This window comes from Struthio camelus, chromosome 2 (genome assembly GCF_040807025.1).
Source record: "Struthio camelus isolate bStrCam1 chromosome 2, bStrCam1.hap1, whole genome shotgun sequence".
Classification (NCBI taxonomy): Eukaryota; Metazoa; Chordata; class Aves; order Struthioniformes; family Struthionidae; genus Struthio; species Struthio camelus.
Window position 1 is genome coordinate 137,455,090 of NC_090943.1, and position 24,260 is coordinate 137,479,349.

The 24,260-nt window shown below is 35.5% G+C and overlaps 1 protein-coding gene across 1 annotated transcript in view; it reads right to left on the reverse strand.

Moving 5' to 3' along the window:
- Positions 1 to 19,868, reverse strand: part of RP1 (RP1 axonemal microtubule associated) — a 185,212-nt gene extending 165,344 nt beyond the window's left edge. Inside the window, exons 1-2 of the mRNA XM_068933834.1 lie at positions 19,230 to 19,868; positions 17,658 to 17,829 (exon numbers count right to left, since the gene is read on the reverse strand). Of these exons, the coding sequence (XP_068789935.1) occupies positions 17,658 to 17,829; positions 19,230 to 19,868 (811 nt within the window). The remainder of the gene's footprint in view (positions 1 to 17,657; positions 17,830 to 19,229) is intronic.
- Between the last annotated feature and the right edge of the window lie 4,392 nt (positions 19,869 to 24,260).

Genomic DNA, 24,260 nt, shown 5'->3' on the forward strand with positions numbered 1-24,260 from the left:
AATAGATCTAGGTGTCTTAAACCCCCGTTGATAATTTATCCTGTAGTTCTACTGTGAGACTCAGCCAAACCACTCTTACTCTGAATGCCGCTTAATATTTTCAGTGATAGCCAGTAGCATTTTCTTAAAGGAGCTAATGGACATTGATCATGACACATACACAGAATCATGCTGCAGCAGAATACTATGTGAGAAGCAGTGAGACCAAATTTGAGGAATTTGCATTTAGCTGTCTTTGTGGCATTCTGGAAGAAATAAGGTAAGATTAGTATTTTTACACGTGTTTAGCCACATCCAAAGTAAAAGATGTTTAAGAAATCGATAGGTTAGACTGATCTAGGCTGGGTGTATGTTAATAATTTTGTGTCTATGAAATAATTGAGTTGAGAATGTAAATACTCCACACCATCTATCAGCTACGACAGAACTGTCAGTATTGCTTTTAATAAACAGCAAAAAATAAGGCATAGTAAAGGCACATTATACAATCTAAACCACTAAAAAGACCTGATCATAGAATCCAGGAATCCTATTTGCAGTTGAGCTCTTGCTGTAACCACTGTGCTATAACTATTTAGGAATTTTTTACTTTGGTGTGACCAGTATGTTTTGTGTGTCAAACATACATTTCTTGGGAACTGCAGTGGTGTAGAATCAGTAATTATTAACACAGGTATTCCCTCCCAGACTTTGAGGGGGGAGACAGGGAGGCATTAACCTGATGCTTGGTTCCTCTTTGAGGTCAAAACTCAAGATCTTGAAATACAAATGAATCTTTTTTACTTCAGCTATCAAATAAGTTTTCTTAGCCCAAAAATTTCTGAGTGGTATGAATCTTTTCACGTGTCTGAGCTGCTGCTGACACAAACACTTGCACTAGTGTCAGCTGCACATACATCTCTTCTGAAAGACTGTATAATACAGTGATTACATTACTAGATCTCTTGATTTCATCTCCACCTGAATTGTCCTATGCAGTCTCTGTTATCTGCAAATGACAGTGGCATCACTGAAAATGAAAACTGATTTGTAGACTGTGTTATCAGCTGGGGTATACGACACATAGATCTACTCTCAGCGTCTTGAGCAATCAAGAAACAAAAATTGTCTAAATTCGAAGCTGCTATGATTAAGCAAATAGTATTCATTAGATAAACTGTGAATATACCAAATATACAATACTGTGTTGCAAATACAAGGATTCCAATAACACTGGAGCTGGCTACAGATTCTTCAGCTGTATTGTAACAATACTACTGAAGTAGCACCTGTAGCAGTTCAATCTTACCATACAGAGATGTCCGTTAGTTGTCAGCACTTTTATGTAATCTATTCTCTTTCCTACTTTTCTCTCCTTCCAAATAGTACTTCACTAGTCATGTTTTTCCCTTTTTTCTATTTGTTTACCTCATCTATTCCACAGTACTGTTCTGAGATTTACTTATTTGTTTGAAAAATGCTTGAAGGTCCTTGACCTAAAGATGGTCTGAGCAGAAAGCATTAAAATTTTAAAAGATGGAGACAAAATCTGGGAGAAGTTACATTGCTTAAGAGCGGCATCTAAAATATCTCATTATTACCAGAAATTTGGAGTATAATACACTACTCCATTTTAAAGAGATACTCTTGAATGTCAGCAGTTATCTGGAATATACTGTAAATGTGCATATCAGCTGTAGCACCAAGACTTTCTAAGTAATTATACTATCATTATTACATAACAAAATAAGCCGCCAAACAGATACTCTTATCAAAAGACTAAATTTCATCTTTACACGAATTGTCATAGTCTGAACACATCAAACTGAAAGAATAGGAAATAAGTAGTAACTGTCAAACCTAGAACATAGGTTCCTAACAGAAAAAGGGGAAGGCGAAGTGGCAGAATCACATTTTCTGATAACAGAGCAAAGTGTGACCCTTCTTAAAAGTTGTTGTAATCTGATTTTTCTACGTCTGAATTTATCTAATTGTTTTTATTGCAATCTTTTTTTCTGTATTACCTAAGCCACTGTCTGTTTCAAATTTCTGTGATCCATGACTGATGACGGATGACTCTATAATCCTCCATGGTGATCTCCCTTATTAGCACTAAACTAGTGTATGTGTACAACATATAAGTCACTTCATGCACATGTACCTAAGCTTGTGTCTTAATTTAGGCTATTAAGGTTAGTAAATCACTGACTTCATTAAATAATCCCCTTAATTCATGCAGTGGATTAATATGGTAATTATCATTAAGTCTAATGATATTTGATAACATCGGCGCTACCTAAGTTAAGGAACTTGCTAAACAGAGATAAATTAAACAAACAGTCTTGTTTTTTTCTGATAACCTTAGAGATAAAGAGAAATATGCCTCATGCAATAGGGAAATGAAAACTAATACATGATACCAAAGTGTTGCTCCTGTACACTCGAATAGAGGAATATAGCACTTCTGAGAAATCAGTCACTGCTCGTTAGTCTTTATGTTATATATACTTTTAGATATGCAAAGCCATCTCACCCAGCTTTCTGTCTATCACACAAGAGGTAGCAGTGATTACTATAGATCCCCGTGTGTAGCGGTTTCCACTCCAATACACTGTTGTCGGTCTCTAAAAGCCTTTTCAGTTTAGAGTTTCCAGTCTTCCCCTCTAGTCACACGTATACCCTCACTGCAAAGTTTGTGGAAGATCTGTTCAATGTTTTTTTCCAGGTCAAGGATAGTAAAAATATCCACTAATTTCTCTAGCATGTGACTGGTTTGTATATAAGCTTGTTACCACAACTTCATGCCCTGGTAAAAACAAATGCTGAAAAATTTTGTTGTGAAATATTTCTGAAAGTAAAAAAATAAAATAAAATAAAAATATTGTATTTAGATGAAAAGCGGCTCTTGACTGTCATTGGATACGATTTTTGCATGAGTAACGTTTCTTTAAATTCCTCAATATTCTTATCAGTTCATGATAAACTCAGTCCAGAGTGCAGGTTTTGTTAATGGACAATACTAGACACTTCATGGAAAGTTTATAGAACCCTTTAATGAACAACGAAAGACTTTTTTCCATCATTAATCAGTTTTATAACGTAGGGCCCTATTAAGTGGTACAGCCTTCAGGAGAGAGTTTAGTCTATGCTGATCCAGATCTTTGGGATTCTGTTTCTAGTTTTGACACACGTTGTTACTTTGGATAAGCCCTTAAATCACTCTCTGCAGGCATGCCTAAAAACTTTAACATTATTATGTATCTTTCATCATGTTAAGACATAAATGCTGTTTGTGAAATGTTTTGAGAGCTGAGGTTAAAACGTATTTTTATGAAAATGTTAAGCTTTATTCGTCCAGAATGAAGACAGCCCATTCCTAACATTGATGGCCAAAAGGCAGGGTACAGAACTTAGGAGTTCTGAGCTTTTTATTTTGCAAGGAAGGAATACTGTTTGATACCTGACAGTTCAGATGCAGTTTGTTTCTAAAGGGTCTGTGATTTGAAAACAGTCCATAACTTCCAAAATTCATTTATACAGTCTTATGAAAGAAACAGCTGTCTTGCAGTTGAGAACCAAGACAAGATCTTGCCTTTCATTCCTAGCAAGGAGAGTTAAAAGTCAAGCCTTAGTAAAAGAGAAGACCTGGCCAAATAAAGGCCAAATAGCCCCCAAATGAAAATATACTTTGAAGATAAAAGCTAGCATAGCAGCAATGGACTTCAGCTGAGGAATGAAGAAAATAATGAAGGTGATTGGTTGCACCTCTGAGTTATATTATCCTGAAATGGCTATTTGACAGAAGCAATTTATGAAAAGTTTGGAGTATAGAGAACAGATGGTACAAATGGAAACAATAGTGGAATTCAGTCATGACTTTGAAGATATGAAAGAGGAAAAGAAACAGGAGTTGCATGGCTTCACAGAAACCTGTTTAAGATGAAGGCCTGAAGGGGAGAACAATGGAAAAGGAAAATGATCTGTGAAATCCTGTAGCAGTAAACAAGTTAATGGAGAAAAATAAGTATTTTATTGTTTCGCTAGATAATAGCAAGAAAAAAAGCTGGGAAATCTACCTTACTAAAGATGAAGAAATGATTGTTCAGGGATTGGAGTCCAAAAAGAAACAAAGATGACATAGAAAGGATTGTCTGCAATTCCAAAAAACAGCAATATGCTACTTGCTGGAAGCCAATTCACAAGGTTTGGGGATCTGGATGAAAGAGATATATTCACCTCCTGTTCTTTATATTAAAACAAATATTACTGCTAAAATTGTTGCTTGAATGCATCAAGGATATCTCCAAGACCCTTAAGAAGACATTCAAAGAAAGGTAAGTAAAATGCTTTAGGTCCTAAAATAGAAAGTCAAGGCAAAACAAGATAATGAAAATCAGCTGATGACTTACGGACTAATGATATGAAGACAGGTTTGGGGTTTTAGAATGCACTCTTGAAAAACGGATTCTTCTTGACAGAGAGACTGTGGATATACCTTAATGGCTGATATACACGGTAAAAGGTACTTAAAATAAGAAGAAATGAGAAAGAAATTTGTTAGGACTAGTGCAAGCTCCACAGGCAGTTTTAATGCACAAAAAGCAGAAAATATGATAAATGGAGATATGGTAATGAATAACACAGGATGTTGAACAGTAAAATGAAAGAGAGCTGTAATTCTGATGAGGGTAGTAATCAAGACATGCAGTTAATGAAAGTTTGATATCTAATTTATTTAAGAAAATTAGATGATTTCCCTGAATAATGAGTGAAATGTTATATATTAATGCAATGAACTTGACCACTAAAATAAATAAGCTAGAATTACTGGGGCAAAACATAGATCTGCACCTTCAAACACAATATAAAATTATTAAATAGTAATCACACCTGAAGTATAGGTATCAAAAGATAATTTATGTATGTATGCAGTTAATGAAGTTAGTTGAACTGAAAAGTGAGATCTAGCAAAGGAAATAAAAACAAAATAGTGAAATGTTATTTAGCCATATTCATTACAGAAGAATAAGCAAAGGACTATGTACACTATACACTGAATATGAGAAGACAAACTAAGTATGCCCTTACAATAAAGTAAAAACTCTACCTCAGTTTTTTAATAAGAATGGTGATATACAGTGTTTGGGAAATGTCAGGATTGCTGAAAAGCATGGCAAATTTAAAACAGAAAATCAAAAATGGAATGAAAAGTGCAAATTAAAGCCCATGTATTATACTCCAAAACAATAATAAGTAAAGTTTTTGAACACATTTGAGTGAATGGACACTTCTTTCCAGGTATACACGGGGAAAGAGAAAAAAAAAATCCAATTTTAGTTTGCTGAAGATAGATACACGACACAAGATATCTGGACTGGCATTGTTCAAGTACCTGATGTCCACTGTCAAGATGATAACTCATCTTTGCAGGCAAGCAAAGTACAGTGGTTCTAATCTATCTGAGCATGATATGAGAAATTAGGAGTTAAAATGGAGAAGTTGATTAGTGCAAAAGCAGTAGAGTGACAAAATAGCTAGCTGGGTGGGAAATTGTAACAGTTTGTGTTGAAAGGAGAGGTATTAATTTACAGAGGTACTAGTAAGTTTCTCAGGAATCAGTGCTGGGATCTATCTCGATTTCATATTTTCATTTATAAATTGCATAAAGTAGAAAATTTCTGTAATATAGTTGCTAAGAATTATCAAAACATAAGATGATCAGAAATTCCAGAGTAGTAGAAAAGGGATAATATATAGCACCATTAAAAAATAAAAATTTAATTTCAATGCATTTAAACACTAATATCAAGAATTAACGCTACGAGAAAGGAATTTATCACTTAGAAAAAGTAGAGAAGAAGAAGCATCTGTATATATCTGTTGACACAAAAGTAGGGGGTCACGGATATGATGCATCAATGTGACTGTAAGATGTACTAGGAGAGCTGTTTCTAGAAATAAAAATTTTACTCTCAGTATCCATGAGTCTAGAGAGACATTCTCTGAAATGCTGCATAAAGTTCTGATTACCCATACTGAAAAAAGATTAATTGAAACTGAATATATCCTGAGAAAGAAAACCATCATGATTAGAGGAAATGGAGAGAATGTCTTATGTAGGAGAAGTTGAGAGAATATCTGATTGTTGTCTATAGACAGCATGGAGAAAAAAAGGCATATTTAAGTAAAGCACAGTGATGGCTTTGGGATGCATGAATGTATACTAATCATGACTAGATTTAGGATAGAAATTAGAAAATAATTAAGACAGAAAATAGAAGAAGGCCTCAGGCTTTAGAACGTCTTTCCAGTGTAAGCAGTAACGACTGCAGCTGAACAAGTTTTAATATGAGATTTAGGCTGAACAAGTTTTAATATGAGTTTTAGTCAAAAAATAGAATGATTTACATATTTATGTGACTGTCTTCTAGCAAGGGGCCAAACTAGATAAACTGAAAGTCCCTTCCTGTGGTCTATATGCTGTGTTGGCTATTTCTTTTTTAATACTCACAAGAAAAAACTGAATTCCTTCTAGAAAAAGGTATTTCATCACTCTGTATAAAGCCTTTAAATGCTTGATGAATCTTTTTCTAACTTGTTTTTTACACATTATTCAATATACTTGTCACTTTCAAATGTATTTTATATTGTGTAATTCAGAAAGATTCTCAGTTAATTTACAGAATTAAGGAAAATGTATAAGTAGTTCAAGTTACTTCTCATGGTGTTTTTCCTTCTGCCCATCAGTGTGTTCTTCTAGTTACCTCTCTGTGAGGTTCTCTCTTCAGTAGTCTCCAGTCTCACCTAACGAAAGTGATTTTATTTTCTCTGCATATCTCAGCCACTCAGTATTCTGTATCTTCCCTGAACCAACCATTAATGAATCTATAAACCTTATGGACCCTATGGATTATTGAAACAGCTCGCTTAACCTTTTGTCCTGCTCTACACTGACTGCTTTATTCCTTCTCTTTGAGTTTACATAGGCCACATCACTGAAATCGAGAGTAGATCTTTCAATGAATGTAACAGTTATTTCACCCTTGCTGTGGTCTCTGCTAATCCTAACCAATGGCAGTACCTCACATCTCACTTTTTGATAGCTCGGTTTGCTCAGTATTCCTACAATAAGCATCCAATTAAGGACTTTTGAAGGTCTGAACAAATTGAAGTCAACTGGGTGCTACGAATCCATTATAAAGACTGTAAGTGATTGAGGCTTATATCTACCTGTCAATTTGCTTATCTGTTTTCCCAATAATATTAACATTTAGGCTTTATTTAGGGCCTAGAAGCCTGATACACAGAATGCTATATGGCATTTAGGTGAATTCTACTGCTATACAATTTCAAGTTCCATTTTCAAGCATAGGTTTTATTTCTGAATTGCCATGTAAACAGATGAAAAAATATCATTGAGATTCTTCATTTGGAGCATTCATAAAACACCACTGAAGGACACTAAAGAATGTGGAGATTGGTGGAAGGATATCAGACGCAAGGCCAGTAGCCAATATCACAATGTTGTCTTAGGGTTGTAATGATAGTTTATTAGGTAGAATATAACACTGCTTCATACAACAGAAACTTATCAGTTATTTATGAGGACATATAGCTGCCATTGGACTCTTAAGGAGCATTGAAGAGTAGTTCCAGGTTTCCCACCTGTACTGCAAAGCCCCTTTGCTCCAGGATCCCACTTCTACTTCCCTCCTCGTGCCTTGATTTCCTCAGGGAAACAACTAAGACATATGGGCCACAAGGGAGCTGTGGTAGGCTTTGATTAGGTCTCCAGTCTGGAAAGCTGAAGTACCATGATCCAAGGTTTATCAGAGTATGTACATGCCATTTCCTGTAGATACAGCCTCCGAGAGTATAGATTGGCCAAATTCTCATACTCTAATGGAACAATAGCACCTTACTTCTTCAGAGGCGTCTCTGACTTGAGAGACAGTAAAGTAAGGTACTGTGTAGTACTGGGGATTAAAATATAGCCACAAAACCAAAATACTCATACTAACCAATATATATTAAATATTTTCCATTTTTGTATTTAAAATAATTTACTCAAAATTGTAAGCTCTATACAATGTATAATACACACACAGGATATGAAAAGATGATGTAAACAGATATCCAAAATAATTCTAACAGTAGATCAAAAGATCCTGAAACATAATAAATAATAGCCCTAAGATTCTCTTAATGTAACATATGTATAAAAAACAAAAGGAATATGGATCACCTTTATAGTACGGAGGTTAAAAAGAACACAGTGAATTAAAATATGTACTGTATGTAGAATGATTTTAAGAGTAAGCTGTGCTGCCTCAGAAGGAAATGCGGCAATGGCAGTCAGGAAGTCCACTGACACATGGTCTCCCTCCTCAGTTACTGTGGAATCCCAGCAGTAATAAATATGTTCCTTACCCAGTATTCTCTGGGTAAAAGAGGTAATCTCTTTGGGGGATGGATGATCCCATGTAAAGTCTGAAAGATCACTTTACTCACCTAACTATTCTGAATTTGGCCTTTAAAAACTGAAATAGCTGGTCAATATTTTTAATCCATATAAAATTAACATGACTACTATTTGCTATTTTTCATTGTAGTACGGCATTTGAATAGCATTTTCTACTTTTCATTGCAAATTAACCATCTCAGTTGATTTTTTTCTGGGCAAAGCAGTTATACTGAAAGCTAATTATCAAATTTTTTCTCAAATGTTATGAAATACAGGAACTTAGAACTTAGGCAGGTATTTCAAGTTTCAACTGTTTGTCCTAACAAGCAGTAGTCGTTTCTCTATGAAAAAGATGGTTGGAATATTACTCAATATCTTTAAGTAGATAAGATTTCTGAGGAAAACTTTTTTTCTAACCAATAATCACTCTCTTAGAAGAATAGCTATTATCCTGCACTGGTTTCTACCAAAATTCTCAGTAATTCTCTGTCTTTTAGCAACGACATAAAATTGTAATTAGTATTTATCTAGTCCTAAGCTGTCTTCGCATTGGGAATTTTGCTTGGGTGTGGCATTCAAGAGTTTATTTTGTGATTAAATTTTTTCGGAAGATGTTCTCTTCAAGGTAATGTTATAGAGCTCCCAAGATCTTTATTACATATCTTTCTTTTCTTTGCTGTTTCCATTGTCCATGGCACAAAAGTAAATACCTTCTTCATCTGCCCCTGTAGGATAGACATTTTCATTTTTCAGAATTTCAGAGGCATTATGTTCGACACTATTTAAAGAAGTTTCACATTTCAGCAATATTTCAGAATGACAGGCTTCTGCTGGATCTGTCAACAAGGGAGACAATTTTTCTTCAACAATATGAATTAGGCTTATTCTTAAGCTTTGGCATATTTTTTGTTTTGTATCTGGTAGCTCACTGTTTGGACCTACTGCTACATCACTAAGTGTATGTTTAGATACACTATTTTGGCAGTTGCTGATCTCCACAGGATTTACCTTCATATCCTCTACAAAATGTAACTTCCCTAAATTGCTTCTGTCTTTCAGGGTTGAAGATGTAAGTACTCCAAAGTTATTAACGAAATCTAGCATGTTATTAGCATAAAACCTATTAAAAATATTATTGGCAATCTTACTGATACAGTTACCCTTCATAGTCACACGATGATTTTCATCTTTTATTAAATCTTTGCCTGACCATGGTAAATGTTGACTCTTCTTGGCCGATAAACACAGACCTAGCTGGTTCTCAATGTCAGATGCCTTTTGGTAGGCGTATCCTCTCTGTTCCTCATTAATTGGTATTACAATTGCCATCAGTATTGGACAGTGTTGGCCACATATCGCATGGAGCTTATCCAAAGAGTCTTCTTCCTGAAGAGCACTTCTGTTAGCATTACTGACATCAGTTGGCTGAGACTGTATTGGTTCGTCACTTAAAGGCTGTTCTAATGGATGCACCTTGTTATCAGGCAATCTAAATTCCACAGATGTAAAGGGTGGAAAACTGGTACTAGTCTCCGTGGAAAGACATTTGGAAGTAGAACATACCATTACCGATGGGTTGATCTTTTCTTTGTTTCCTACAGGAAGAGAGGTGATTTTACAATTGAGGCTAGGTTTGTTTTTTGTACTCAAATCATCTGGAAAAGGGTCTGAATCACTATTATGAGGTACATTGAAATAGTAACAAACGTTTTCAGAGGGTTTAGCCATGTCTTCAAGTTCTGAAGAAGAGATTTCATTGAGGACTGGATATTGAGTCAGATTGCCAAAGTGTGAGTACGGAGCATCTTCGCTATTAGTATCAAACACTGTGTCTGTTGATGTTGTATCCAAATTACCATACATTCCAATCCTTTCAGGTGGTGATCTTCTGATCAAATGATTTTCTTTAAGAAGCCATTTGCCGTTATCAATCAATATTCCTTCATCTTCATTAGGATGTATACTAGGTTGACAACAGTGCTTTCGAGATTCCCCTGAGCAGTTATTAGTACAAGTTGTTTCTTCTCCTTTAAGAGTAGGTTGTGGCGCTGGTAAAGAAATATTTTCTCTTCTCCTCATAATGTCATCTTTGCTTACGTTTTCTGGAAATTCTTGTGATGGCAGTGGATGTGACAATTTCTCTGCAGAATAAGACCTAGGTTCTTGAAAAAAAGAAACTTTCTTTTCCACCACTGTAGAGTGGAATACTTCAGTATCCTTTTGAAATACTTTGGACATATAAGGAACTCCTGTGTGAAAGTGAGGCTTAAACGAAGCTTCTGTCTTACCATAAAGTCGTTCAATAGTCCTTTTTACATAGCCAGTATTATAATGTTTTTCAAGTACTGCTTCCTCTCCGCTTTCATTGGTCAAATCACTGGATGCTCTAAAGTTATAATCACTCTCTTCACTGTCAGGTCTGTAATCTGACCAGTCTGACGTAGCAGGACTTTTTAAGCATTTTTTTAATTGAGAAGTATCTGAACATGTTCTATTCTCCAGTGCTTCTACTTGCGATTTCTGTTCTCCTTCACTTACATCACATTCTGTAATTTGCTTAGATTCATAACAAAAAGACAATGGAGAGGGGGTAGATAACCTCTCAGAAGTTTCCTCATGCGTTTCTGTGTCTTTCCTCCCTTCCTGTGTAGAATCATCCTCATAATCATATTCTGTAGAGGTGTCAGAAGCTTGTTTAAGTTGGTTATTTGGCTTTTCATCATCATCTGCTGACTTTGGGCCAACTTTCTCATCTTTGTTTTTATTGGTAGTAATATGTATGATATCTTTTTCATCTTCTACCTCAGAAGTAACCTGATCTAAAATACGATTTTTGTCATTAGAAGTTACACTATGAACAGTCGAGTTAGGCTCTACTGAAGTTCCTGACTCTTCATTACTGAGTGATGCATCAGCGTTTTCATCTCGAGATTGCTGTAATGAGTCATCAGCCATTTCTTCATTTCTTTCAGGTGGCTTTACAGCTGACGGAAGGCTACAATTATCTGAATTATTTTTACCATACAGCAGTGTTTTGGGAGCACTGAGGTCATTTAGATCTGAAGTCTCTGTTGCTATATAAAGCTCTTTCTGTATATCAGAACAGCTCTCTAATTCACCAGCAAATTTTTGAGCTTCTTCAGAATTTATACTGTCCTTTGGAAAATTGGATGCAACTGAGTTTTCATTTTTATGCAAATGTATACCACTATGAATTTCAGATACGGGCATATTTTCATGGCAATGTGTAGAGTCCTGGTTTTTGAGTTCCCTCCCAGACTGCAGTAAGTTATTTTCTGTTGATTGTTCAAAATGCGAAACAGCACCCTTCAATTCGTCAATTTTTTCTATGACTGTAGTTTGTTTCAGAAATGGTAACTGTGTAAACATTTCTGAACAGCTACAGGTAGTTTTTTGCATATCATCTTTGATTGTGCCAACCAAACTCTCTCTCAGATTCAGTACAAGTAGCCAAGCTATGAGGAGATTGCAGGAAGAACCAAAAACTGAAGGAGAAAGATCTGAAAGGCTGCATGCTTTTCCTATACATCCACTGTGTTCTTTCTGGAGACCAAGCAAAGCTGATTGTAATTCATGCAGCAACGTGCTAGACAGACAATTGTTCTGAACCTCAATTCCCATTTTCTCACCGACAACCGGAGAATCAACTTGAACAGCAACTTCAGAACTTTTTCTTTGATACAGATTGGTATCTTGAACGTCAGCTTCTGCCTTCTTTTTATCTTTGTCATGTGCTTCATGAAACAGCAGCAGTTTAGTGCCATGATGGAAATCTGACTGTCGTAAATAGTTAGCTTCTTCTATTATAGCTGTATTAGCATTAATCAAAGAGTCAGTTTGTCTTCCACATGAATGTTTTGCTGATTCTTCAATAGCTCCCAATTCACAAAGAGGCTTTAATGTTTTTTTGGTTAGATTATGTTCAATCAGATTATTTTTTCTTGTCACATGCACTTTGTTTGTGATAAATCTAGTTTCTTTGCCAATAAAAGTATCAATATTTTCTTTAGGAAAAGGACAGGCATTGGTGTTCTCTACATTGCCTTCTTTTTTGTTTATGGGGGGTAAGACAGCATTCGGTAACAAGTTTTTCAGCCAAGTTTGAACATAATTTTCAGGTGAATGCTCGGCAACCTCATCTTGAAAATCCCCCTGTTTCAGAAGCTCTAGTGTAAGGGCTCTCTCTGACATACTTAATTTACTTGCTGCTTTACTTAGATTCTTCTTAATTCTCTTTTGTTTTTTCTCCTTTTTTGATGACGAATTTTCCAAAATATTATTCTCCTTTTCTTTTTCTAAGTTATGATCCTTTGACACTTCCGACAATGGCTTTGATATCTTTGATGAATTAGGTGTTTGTTCAAAAGAATTAGTTGTGAGATGTGTGCCTTCCTTCTCAATACTCACTATATCTCGACCATGTTCAGTTTCAGTTTTCGAATCAACTATCATTAGACTATCTTCATGCTTTGCAGAGAAAACTAAATTTTTTTTTTTGCTTGACTTTGCTTTTACTTTGGTCAACTGCCTATCAGCTCTTGTTTTCTTATTAGATGATAATCCATTTTGTTGGTGTTGCACCGAAACCTGGTGACAAAACTCATCTTCAGGATGTATGCTTTTGTCTGAATTAACAGAGCCATCACTAGTTTTGACAAAAAATTCCATTCCTTTTTTCTGAGGCATTTCAGAATAATTTGCAGCCTGTATTGTGGAATTCTGTGTGGTTTTGCTTGTGATATATGTTGCCTGACCTTTAATTATCCCTAAGAATTCTTCATCTTTTTGATTTTCATGTATACCTTGCTCTAGAAAGTTAGACAATGATTTTCTCTTCTTTTTGGTGAGAGGAGGTACAGGCTGGCTTTCATCAGTGGGATGTGTTGCCGTAACAGATTCAGTTCTGGAGCCGATTTGATTCTCACTTTCAGTAACAGTAGGAAAGAATCCAGTTATTGGATTTATTTGCTCAATGGGAGCCTTACTACTTGGAGTAGTCATCATCTCTATCTGACTATGTCTGGGACAGGCTGAATGCATTGAATCTTGAACCTTGAGTCTTGAATTCATTGAATCTTGAGAAAAAATTAATAAATCAGAAGTTTTACACTTTCTTTCTTCATTTTTTGACTGGAATAATTCTGAATAGCTAATGAAAGAACTTAGTGATCTTTTTATTTGTTTAATATCACATAGCTCCTGGATATTGTCTGCAGAAACTGGCCTAGTTCCCTGGTAAATTTTTGATGATGGTTTGAAACCACTGATGTTACCTTTGCAGGTTGATACTAAACCATTATATGTATCTTGTTCTATAACTAATTTCTCTAATATTTTCTTCAACAATTCGTCCTTATCAGGCACATCTAATGTCTTCCTGTTTGAGGTGTCTATTAAATCATGACTCTTGTGGCTTACTTTAAAAAGCATTTCTTCTTTCTTCATATTCTCTGAAGAAAGCTTTAATAAATCATTGTCACTCATTTCACTAAGCTTTGGATTACTAACACTTGATTTTTTGCTGCTTGAATGAGCAACCATACAATACTCAGATTTGCTTTCACCATCCTGTGTTTCCTCACTATAGGAAAACTGTCCTATTGTCTTCTCCTGAACCTCTTTCTCAGATACCAAGGTGACACTTTCGACTACTGCTTTCTTTTGTCTAACACGTCTTGGCCCAGGGGTGGGAGGCCTATAAAACCGAGGTCTTGTTTTATCCTCAGATACATTACTTACATCTAGGTCTGCAGAAGTGTTTATCTGACAGATACTATAATCAGCAGTTTTTAAATCAGACTCTGATTCTTTGTCCGACACTTCTGCACCAAACTGCTGCAGTGAGACTCCTGCTTCATTACTGTAGTTCTCCAAAAACGGAGCCTCTTTTGGTTTTATACATGCTGATACATTTATGTTAGATAAACAGTCTTCTGCACCTCTTGCAGGATCACAAATGTCAATATTTTTGTCATCAGAAAGGCCAGCACGGCTGACTGCGGTTGTCCATTTTATAGTTTCTTCCTCTTTAATTTTGAATCGAACTTTCATTTCCACTGTCATACTGCCATCTTGATTAAGGTGAACAGATTTCTCAATGTCATCTTCATACTGTGCCACAGATAAATCTTCACCAGTAAGTGACTGATTTCCTACTACACCTTTATAATTGTCGGGAGCATAGGAAGAATCTGAGTTGTTATCATTTGTGGTGTTATCATTGCTGGACCCTTTATCAGAAGAAACTGAGAATATCTGAGATCTTGAGCTAGAGGCCTTTTCAACTCTCACTACCAACAATAGCATTGAACAAACATAAATTCATTCAGTAGAGGAAAAGCAGAACAGACAAATATCATGCATAACGATCCAGATGGTGAGACAGCACACAGGCAGCAAAGGAAAGGAAAAGAAGAAAGAAAAAAAATTAGTACAAAAGAACATAACAAAGTTTTCTTTTTTTCAGAGTATTAGAAGAAAAATAACAGTAGATCTAATTTTTCTGTTAATTTTAAGAATTTGTTAAAGAGAGATATATAACCGTATTTTTATAAGGTATCAAAACTGAGCTACTGTTCCATTTTATTTTCTTTAGCAATAGGCCCCTTCTAATGCCAGAGCTATGGTCTCATTTAATGCTCCAAAACCTAAAAAAGTGCTAAATGCTCTTATCCGATGATCAGATGGGAGCTGAGGGTGCCTTGAACCTGTTAAGAGGTGCACAGGCGCTTGCTTGTTTGGGCATCAAGCTTAATAGCTTGAAAACTTTACATCTTCTCTTTACCTTAGCAACCACTAATAAATCAATGCCTATTAGTACCGACAATCAGTGCTAAGGTGTGTCAGTTAAGGTGAAAATAAATCTCTCTGGGCTTAGTCCAACAATCTTCAGCATACGAGTAATCATTACTATGAGTAGTATCACTGACTGGTGATATATGGGGTAATAATAAAGAGTATGGATGAAGGCCCCTGTACTGAACTTCTATAAGGAAATAAACCTTGAAGCACTTGAACTTCTTATGAAATCTGAACTTAAATCATGAAAATCTGAGATACGTTTTATGCTGCAGTACTCTAGAAGATGACCCACAACTCAATGAAGCCAGTGAGAATACTTCCATTGACTTAAATGAGTTTTGGGGATGGTCCATCATGTGTTTGCATATACATTAATTACTCCTAAAATATGTTTTGATTATTTGTTCACAGCTTTGGCTCTTAAAAAAATCTCATCTCTCTCTATCAGCTGTCACTGAAGATGTAAGAGATTAAAACAGCATGAGGTAAAAATAAATTTTTTTTGTCTTCCAAGTTTTGTATATCTGAGTGAAACAGTGCATGGACATCCACGCAGAGACATTATCCACAACTGTTACTGATACCTAAGTATATAGGAGCCATCATTTTATATAAAGGTTTGGAATATGGAAAGGTATTTCTTCACATTTAATATTAACTTAACTACATTTCTTGAAGTTAAGCATATGCTTTGCTCAAGTGATTCACATAAGGCTTCCTGTCAAGATTTTTATGATTAACATATCACTGTTACAGATGAGTGTTTAGAATTTCAGGGGGAGTGCCTTGCAAGTTTTGCATACATATGCTTCTCCATGAAGTGAATCAGAAATAAAAGTTTGGACTAACTCCCCTAGCAGAGACCAGACCTTTCATTTCCCAAAATAAAAATCTCACCTTCTCTATCTCCAGGAAATGGAATTGGAGCAAAGTCCCTGAAATTTGAAAATTCAGGCTTTCACATCATCTATAATGTCTCTTACATAGGATGCTTTAAATTTCTCCAATTAAAAATACAAACAGGTTTTTCTGGTTTTTGGTTTTTTTCTCTCTTACAGTAATTGCTGTTCACTAAGAGTTAGATGAGGGTACCTATCAGATTAGCTACTCACATTCTAAGTCATTATAAGCCTGGATCTCTGACTGAAAACAAAATTTGGATGGGAATTTTTAATTCTGTAGAATTTTCATTTTCCTCACAACATTCCTATTTTTTCTTTCTTCACTCAGTAGTTGTGCTCAGCAAACAGCCAGCAAAACAACCTGTGCAAGGTGAAGAACATGACATGTGACAAAAGCTAAAATGAATCATTTGATGAGGACGTAATAAACTAGGAGGGATGTGGAAGAAACTCCTTCAAGTAAATGGAAGCTTATGTCTTACATAGCAGTGGGCTCCGTGACCCGGAAAAGATTATCACGGAAAGTCTCAGTACAGAAACAATTTCAGTGTTCCCTTGGCTCTTCAGTACAGCATGTAGCTGTATCAACACCACAAGGTACCTCTGTATTAAGCAAGTTTCCCCTTGGACAGTACCTCTGCCCTGCAGGATGCTCTACTGCCAGGAGGTCCTACATGACCTAAAGCTGTGCTGCTGCAGCATTTTGTTCCCCTCAACCTCAGGATAGATTTGCTCTGTCTCCAACAACTCCTCATGCTCTTGATCTTCCATGGACCACCTCCCATTCTCACTGACCCTTGTCAGTCACACAACTCCATGAGCAGTCAAAGAAAAACTGTTTTTTGCACCATCTTTTCCCAAATGTATCTGAAAAATATACATCATAGCTATGAGGATACGATGTATGTAAGAAAGGATGAAACTATTTTTAGGCAAGACCAGATTCAAAAACATGGTGAGTTTGCGAGTGGCTAAATGCTGTAATGGTTTTCCTGGCTATGTGGAACAATTATGGGAAAAAGTGAAACTCATGATAATGACAAGTCAAACTTTCATCTGTTAAGGTAAGATCTGAAACCTGCACAAAAGATTTGATCAAGAAATTCAGCCAGTTAGGAACTATATTACTCTCTGAAGGAAGCTGTGGGTTCTCTTTTGCCACTGCTGTTACAAACACTGATGCAGAAAAAATAATAGCAATCACAATCAAGTGCATTAAAATCAAATCTATTTAAAGATTTGCATATATGTTCTAAATAAGTTAGTATGACAGAAAATGTACATACCATCCGAGTAGTTAGCTTAAATTTTAAAAAGAAAATCAACACTTTGATCTTTCTTATGCGTATAGAGGAATTGAGCAAAAATAAACTGGCCTTTCAACTGGCCTTTTTGAGTATTCTTGATCCCAGTAAGATTGTCACGGTTTATGTCTTATGCTGAGAGAGATAAACCAATTAATAAAACACAAATTAATTCAAAGAACTTACTTTTTTCATTCTCTGACTTGGCATTCGCTTTTGGGTACACACGATTTGTCATTCCCAGCAATTTAGCAGGTCGTGAATACCCAAGAGGATCATAATTGCTTGGTTTAAAAGGCTCTCTCCCCGCTGCGACTACAGCTCCAGAGCACAATATCAGGGCCTGAAGATTAGGAACCTGGAAAAAAAAGTAACATTAAATTCTCTGCCTTAATAATTACGAGTAATAATGTAAGAGATTTATCCCTTTCATGCTTTAATATCTTTATTTCTTAGTCTCTACAGTAGTTTGCAGCAGACTATTAAATAAGTATCACAGAGCAGAATTAATTTTTCAGTTCCTGTAAGGCAATTCCTGTCTTTGTGAGGGTATGTCTTGTTATATAAACATACTAGAAAAAAATATTTTAAGAAATAACACTTGGATCCAGATTATAATTCTCTCATAATTTAAGTGTTTGCATATAAAATTTTGTTTCATCATTGTACAGTGACCGTGCACAGCCATGAAATAAGAATATGCGTTGGAGGTAGGTATACATGTGAGCAAGCACACAGAGGAAGCGGAGACTCAGAATATGCCGCAAGCTCTTGCACAGTTGCGCTATTTACATTCACTGTGACAGAGGAATAAAGATAGAATCACAGAACAACTTATGTTGGAAAGGACCCTTGGTTATCCTCCAGCCCAGCCCTCAGCTCAAAGCAGGTCTAACTTCAGACTGAGTTATTAGGGGCCTTGTTTAACACAATTTTGAATTTATGTATGAATTTCTGCAAAATATGTTGCAAGATGAGGCTTGCAAAGTGCAATTTGCTGACTTAAAGGTGATATGGACGCTTTCCCAACCTAATACAGAAGTCACTGCTTCGCTACAAAATGGGTAAATACAGTGGATGTCACTTGAGCAGACATTCTGCATGGAATTCCCTCTATAAGTACCTGTTGTTAGGTATAATCACAAATACTGCTCTGTGGTTAAACAACATACAGAATTAGAAAACATGAAGTGAGATAAAATTATACAACACAGTGAACAACATGAAAATCAGGCTCATTATAGCTGCAAAATTTAGGTTTAGAGATACAGAATTTGGTCCATTATTTAGAAACTGTAAGATATAATAAAGTCTCATAGTTCCCACTGATTAATGGCAAAAAGCCCAGCGTTTGCAGAATGATAAAATATCTACTGCTAGATGTTACCTTTATTATTTATAAAACATTAAAAAACATAGAAAGATACCACTCAGACTAAGGGACGTTTCTGTGTAAATGGGCAAAAATAATGAGAGCTTGCCTGAAGAAGGTCTGAATAAGAAAGGGAAAAGCGACTTTTGATAATGACTTGAAATAAGATGTCTTCACTTGCTTCTCTCTGGTTCCAAGATTCACGTACATCTCCTCCACAATAGTAGCCTTTTTGAAGCATAAAAAGGCAACTGCTGAAATTGAGCACAGCAGAACTTAAACATAGGCCAGCCTCCTAATCTCCTAATGGGGTAAATCACTTTTTTAAATTAAAAAGAGCTAGAAGATAAAATGGTAAAATTGTCAATGCTCATCTTTATTCTCACCTTTCTGCCGTCAGTGGTGTATAGCTTCACAACTGGATACTGCATTAACTCACTCATATAATCCAGAAAGGCCTCAAAGGTTTGTGTATTTTTCTTTCCCAGAACTATGGTGCGTCTGAGTCTTACATCACCATTTTTGAAAACAAGCAGCTTTTTGGGCGTTGTTACTTTGCTTTCTCGCTGGCCAAAGCCATCTTCATTCTCCTTTGCTAACTGCACAGCTCGACGACGAGCGCTGACAGGCCTGCTGATCTGCCAGGGCAGTGGTTTTTTCCTAGCCCGTTCAAGGTTGATGGGCTTTATTTTCCTCTGATGGGAACAAATATAAGATTTTCCATCTTCAAGATCCTCCAGATTGGTGATGCTGTGTCTCCCTTTTGGTGTACTAATATTCCTCACTCCAAAAGGTAATGGGACACGTTTCGACAAACTATCGAGCAAGGCATCAAATGTTTTGTAAGACCGATTATTCACGACCATTTTAATCCCATTAAACTGAGGATCTCCACTTTTGTAGAAACAGATCCGTTTGGCCACAACAGGTTCAGTGACATTGAAATGGCGGGTAGATAAAGTCTGCTCACTCTCAGAGGAGTTTGGCTGATTCACTGAGTAACTGGTTGAAGGCGTTTCACTCATTTTAACAACAATCTGGAAGAAAAAGGAGATGGATGCAAAAGTTCTCTCACGGTTAGTAACAATACAGTCTTCATTTTGAAAGGTACAGAAAAAGAATTTGCAAGAAACTAACAGCAGCAAATCGTGCCAAAAATCATATTGGATTTAAATGGATCCAAGCTGTTATCTCTAAATTATACAAAGACTCCAGTACTGTCGGATTAAGCTAGCATAGCTCTACTTGCAACTATTTCCAGAACTCTCCAACGTGATTTAAAATCACTTATTATTTTGGTACAAGAGACCTTTCTCTAGAAAAAGGTACTTTGGCAGTCCACAATGACAATTAGATGTGTTCTTTCTTGAGGATGCCAGTAATGACAACACTTCATACTTAACATATTAGAGAATCTTTATGAGGAGGGAGCAATTTATGCCCAGTTATAAGCCGTATTCAGTCCAAACCAAACAAAACTGAAAGACAATACAATTTATTCTGATCTTGTACATTAGTTTTATACTAGGGAAAATCCATTGGTTTCAGAAAAAAAGGCTCCTGATTTATTACACTATACATTATATCAAAATGAGGCCCAAAACATGTTTTAAAGCTATGTTTCAGTGATTTCACTTAGCAATCTACATCATAAATTGACAGATCATTTGCTTTTCTACTAAAAGTTTTGTATTTCGTGATATATAAATCAACCAGTTGGATATTTGCATTATACTGAGTGCAAACCTACAGATCAAAATTATAGTTTTCTATAATTAAAACTTTTAAATACTGGTCATTTAAACAACAGGTTATTTCTGGCAACTGTATGGCTAGTCTGCATGCTTGAAAATGGAGCACTCTCACTATACTCTGTGTTAAGTCTGATCTACATACAGACACTTTAATGCCATCCTTTTATTGAATAAAATTGCTTTATCTTAACACTTGGCTTGCTTTGACTAGGACATAGGCTAGAAATGGCTAGTCAACTAATTAGCCTGGAGGAAGGAGGTTTAACAAAAAGTTTTTCTAAAAGGCTGCATAGCAGTCTTGGGAAATATGTTTGTCACCAAAATAATATAAATTAAATTCTTTGACAATGTCACCTTGAGGTAACTGCCATGCTGACTAATGGAACATGCTCTCTCTTCTGGTTACTGCACATTTTTCTTAATGAAGCTATGGAAAACAATCTTTTGACATATTTTACCACTACATACATCAACTCTGAAACTGATAAGAAAATGTTGTCATTTTTCAAGACAGTCAAGGTTCAAATAAAGTTAGATTTGACAAGATTTTCTCTTGTGTTCTTACCACTTTTCCAAAAAAACACTGTTTTCAGCTTGGGTATTTTGCCTTCACTGTGAGTTAATATCTTTTTTGATATTCATGTCACTATGAGAATAGCAAGTTATTCTATTTTGAACGATGATCAGAGCAGAGGAAGAAAAGTTACCTTTCAATGTACTGTCTATGCTGCAAATTATATTCATTATAAGTGGTAAAACTGAAAAACAAGCAAACAGATCTGCACCAGAACGATGCATACAAAGACAGATTGTAGGTAATCACGTTCCCACTAAAATTAACAAAAAAATCGTGAGTATTCAGTTAAGGAATACACAGGAAAAAATTATCAACCTTGGCTGCAGCAGGTTAAGCAACCCAGTCCATAACGCCTAGAGAAATGGCTTGTTTTTCCGTGATGAGGAGGAGCACCACTTCTACTGAAATATATGAGAGATATAGGTGCTCATCATTTTTGACACGCCTGTTCATTAGCTGCCTACATTTTGATTGTACCTCTAAATAAACAGGTTGCTAGGTGAGTTAAGTTTAAGGACACAGTCTGGATCAGTCATTTTACATCTCATGCTTCATTCTGTACATACTGATTTTCCTAGAGGAAATCTAGGGGCATTTATATTGCTAGCTGCAATATAAACTTTCCATGATTGCAAAGCAAATGTTCTACTCCGATGAGGGCAGCAGTAACAGCAGTAAATTTCTGGAGTGAACTGAATATCCCATTACCCCATTTAACTGGCTGAGAAGACTTCAGTTTAGCTAATACAGTCCACTCCAGCATCTCTGGGGAAGGGGTGAAAACGGTTAAGTCAACATCATTAACGGCCAGAGACAGAAATGAATGGACTTAGCTCCTCAGCAACTCTATGTGATAACTTTTCCACTCATTGTAAGAATGGAGTGGAATTTCATCTAACTGTGCAATTATTTATCGTTACAAGAGCTAAAAAAATGTTTTTTCTCATGAGGCTACTGATAATAATAGCTTTTAAATTATACTCTCAGAAGTTGTTTCAGATCTTTGTACTTCTGTAAAACAGTTAGTTACTTATGTAAGCATCAACATTTTGAAGAGAAATGCAATATATTTTATATGGAGATATGGAGATATCCAGACTGAATCTGAACACTGTAAAAGTAACAGAATCGAAAACAAGCTAAGAGAAAATACTATTATAAAGGAAAATATCCATTTTCTTATAACTATGAAATAATATGAATTCACAAAAGCAACTAAGAGAAAATCAGGTCTGCTATAGGAAAATATAAAATGAATGGCATCATATACTTTTGGCAGGGAATTGATCATTGCTGAGCACACTAAGAATAAATATTTTATAGTGTTAATCAATCTAAAAGTGCAATAGTAGGACCTGCTTATACATCTTTCAGATATCTTATAATTGCACGTTACAAATATTAAACATTTCAAAGTTTCAACATATTATGATTATTTCAATCATCAACGTATTGTAGAAGCTGTTCTTTCATTCTACAGGTGATTGTACTGTATTAGCCTCATTTCAGCTTAAACACATGGATTTTTATACTTTAATGATTTTCTCTTAGAATTGTTAAGAGATAGTTAACTGACTTTACATAATCCAAAATGTCATATTTTTGAAATTACAACGTTAAGAATCTGATTCTGCAAGAAAATAAAACACAATTCAGAACTGAATCCCTGCTTTCTCACAAAATCACTCATTAAAGGTTTATTTACAAAGTTACTCAGTTTTACAAAGATACTAAACAGAATAGCTTACTCTAAACTTTAAGAATATATCTAATGTCTCATGGCTGTTAAGTATTTCAAATAATTTCATTTTACTCACCGACAGTCACATCCTATGTAAATAAAAGGGCTGTTGGATTGTTTTCAGAGACTTATAAATTGTGCGTGTGATTGTCTCTGCTATACGAAATGAACGTCTTTAGTCTTATTCTAGCCATGGTCAGCTAGAAAAACATCATAATCCATTTGCTTAATCTCAGCTAATGCTAATCACCAGACTTGGTTCACCTTAGGCTGCCATGAGATGTCTAACATCTCATTCAGTAAGTCCTCTTATATTATTTTTACTGTCTATTTACCTTTTAAATATTTCATTTCTGCAACTTTATTTTTCCTTAAACTGCTCACAAGATTAACAGAACCAGACAAAATAAAAACAAGAGTAGGGAATGTAGGTCATCTAATCTATCTTCTTATCAGTGCAGGGTTATCCTCCAAACTAATTTTTATTGTAATATAAAATTTAAATGTGTTTAGGAATGGAGCTTCTACCACTCACCTCCTGAGACTATTTCTTAACTATTTCCTGGCATTACCTCTTCATTTTGTTCAATCATCTGGTGAAAACCATCCTCTTTGTGCTACAGATTCTATTTTTCTCTATTCAAAATTCACGCTGAAAATAACTCCTGTTTCTTTCCTCACAGCACTCAATAAACATGACACAGTCCAGTGGAGTTTGCCATCCGTGAGGCATTCTTCAGTTCAACATATTGTAGAAATGACAATGCAGCTATTATACATATGTGTGAATGTAATTTATGAAGAGATAGGAGGATTATGTTTTTCATGTCTTAATTATACCACAGATTTTTTTTTTTCTTTTTCCATTGGAAATACCATGTCCCCAGATGGTAACTGTTCCATCTAATTACTACCAGATGTATTATCTGATTTGGAGCTTCTTTACTTAATCAGGCTTACGGCAAGCTCTCAAAACTAGCTGTGTAAAACAGCAACAAAAACACTGCTCAGTGGACAGTACCACCATAATGTTTTTTTAACTGTTTCACTTAGCAGTGAATTTAATGTTTACAGAAGTTTTAAAATGTTGCTTTAGTTCCACTTCAGTATAATATATAGGCACATATTGTATAATTATATTGCACAGATATTGCTACAAACATAGCTTTCTTAAATACTAAGTTCTTAACATTTGTCAGCTAATGTACTGATTATATTCCAGCTAGTATTCTGTTCCTTACACTTGTTCCCCTTCTCCAATAGGTTTTATTGGCTATCAGTTTAGTGAACATATTTATCATTACAAATAACATCTGAGTATTTGCAAGTTCTGTGCTGATACTTC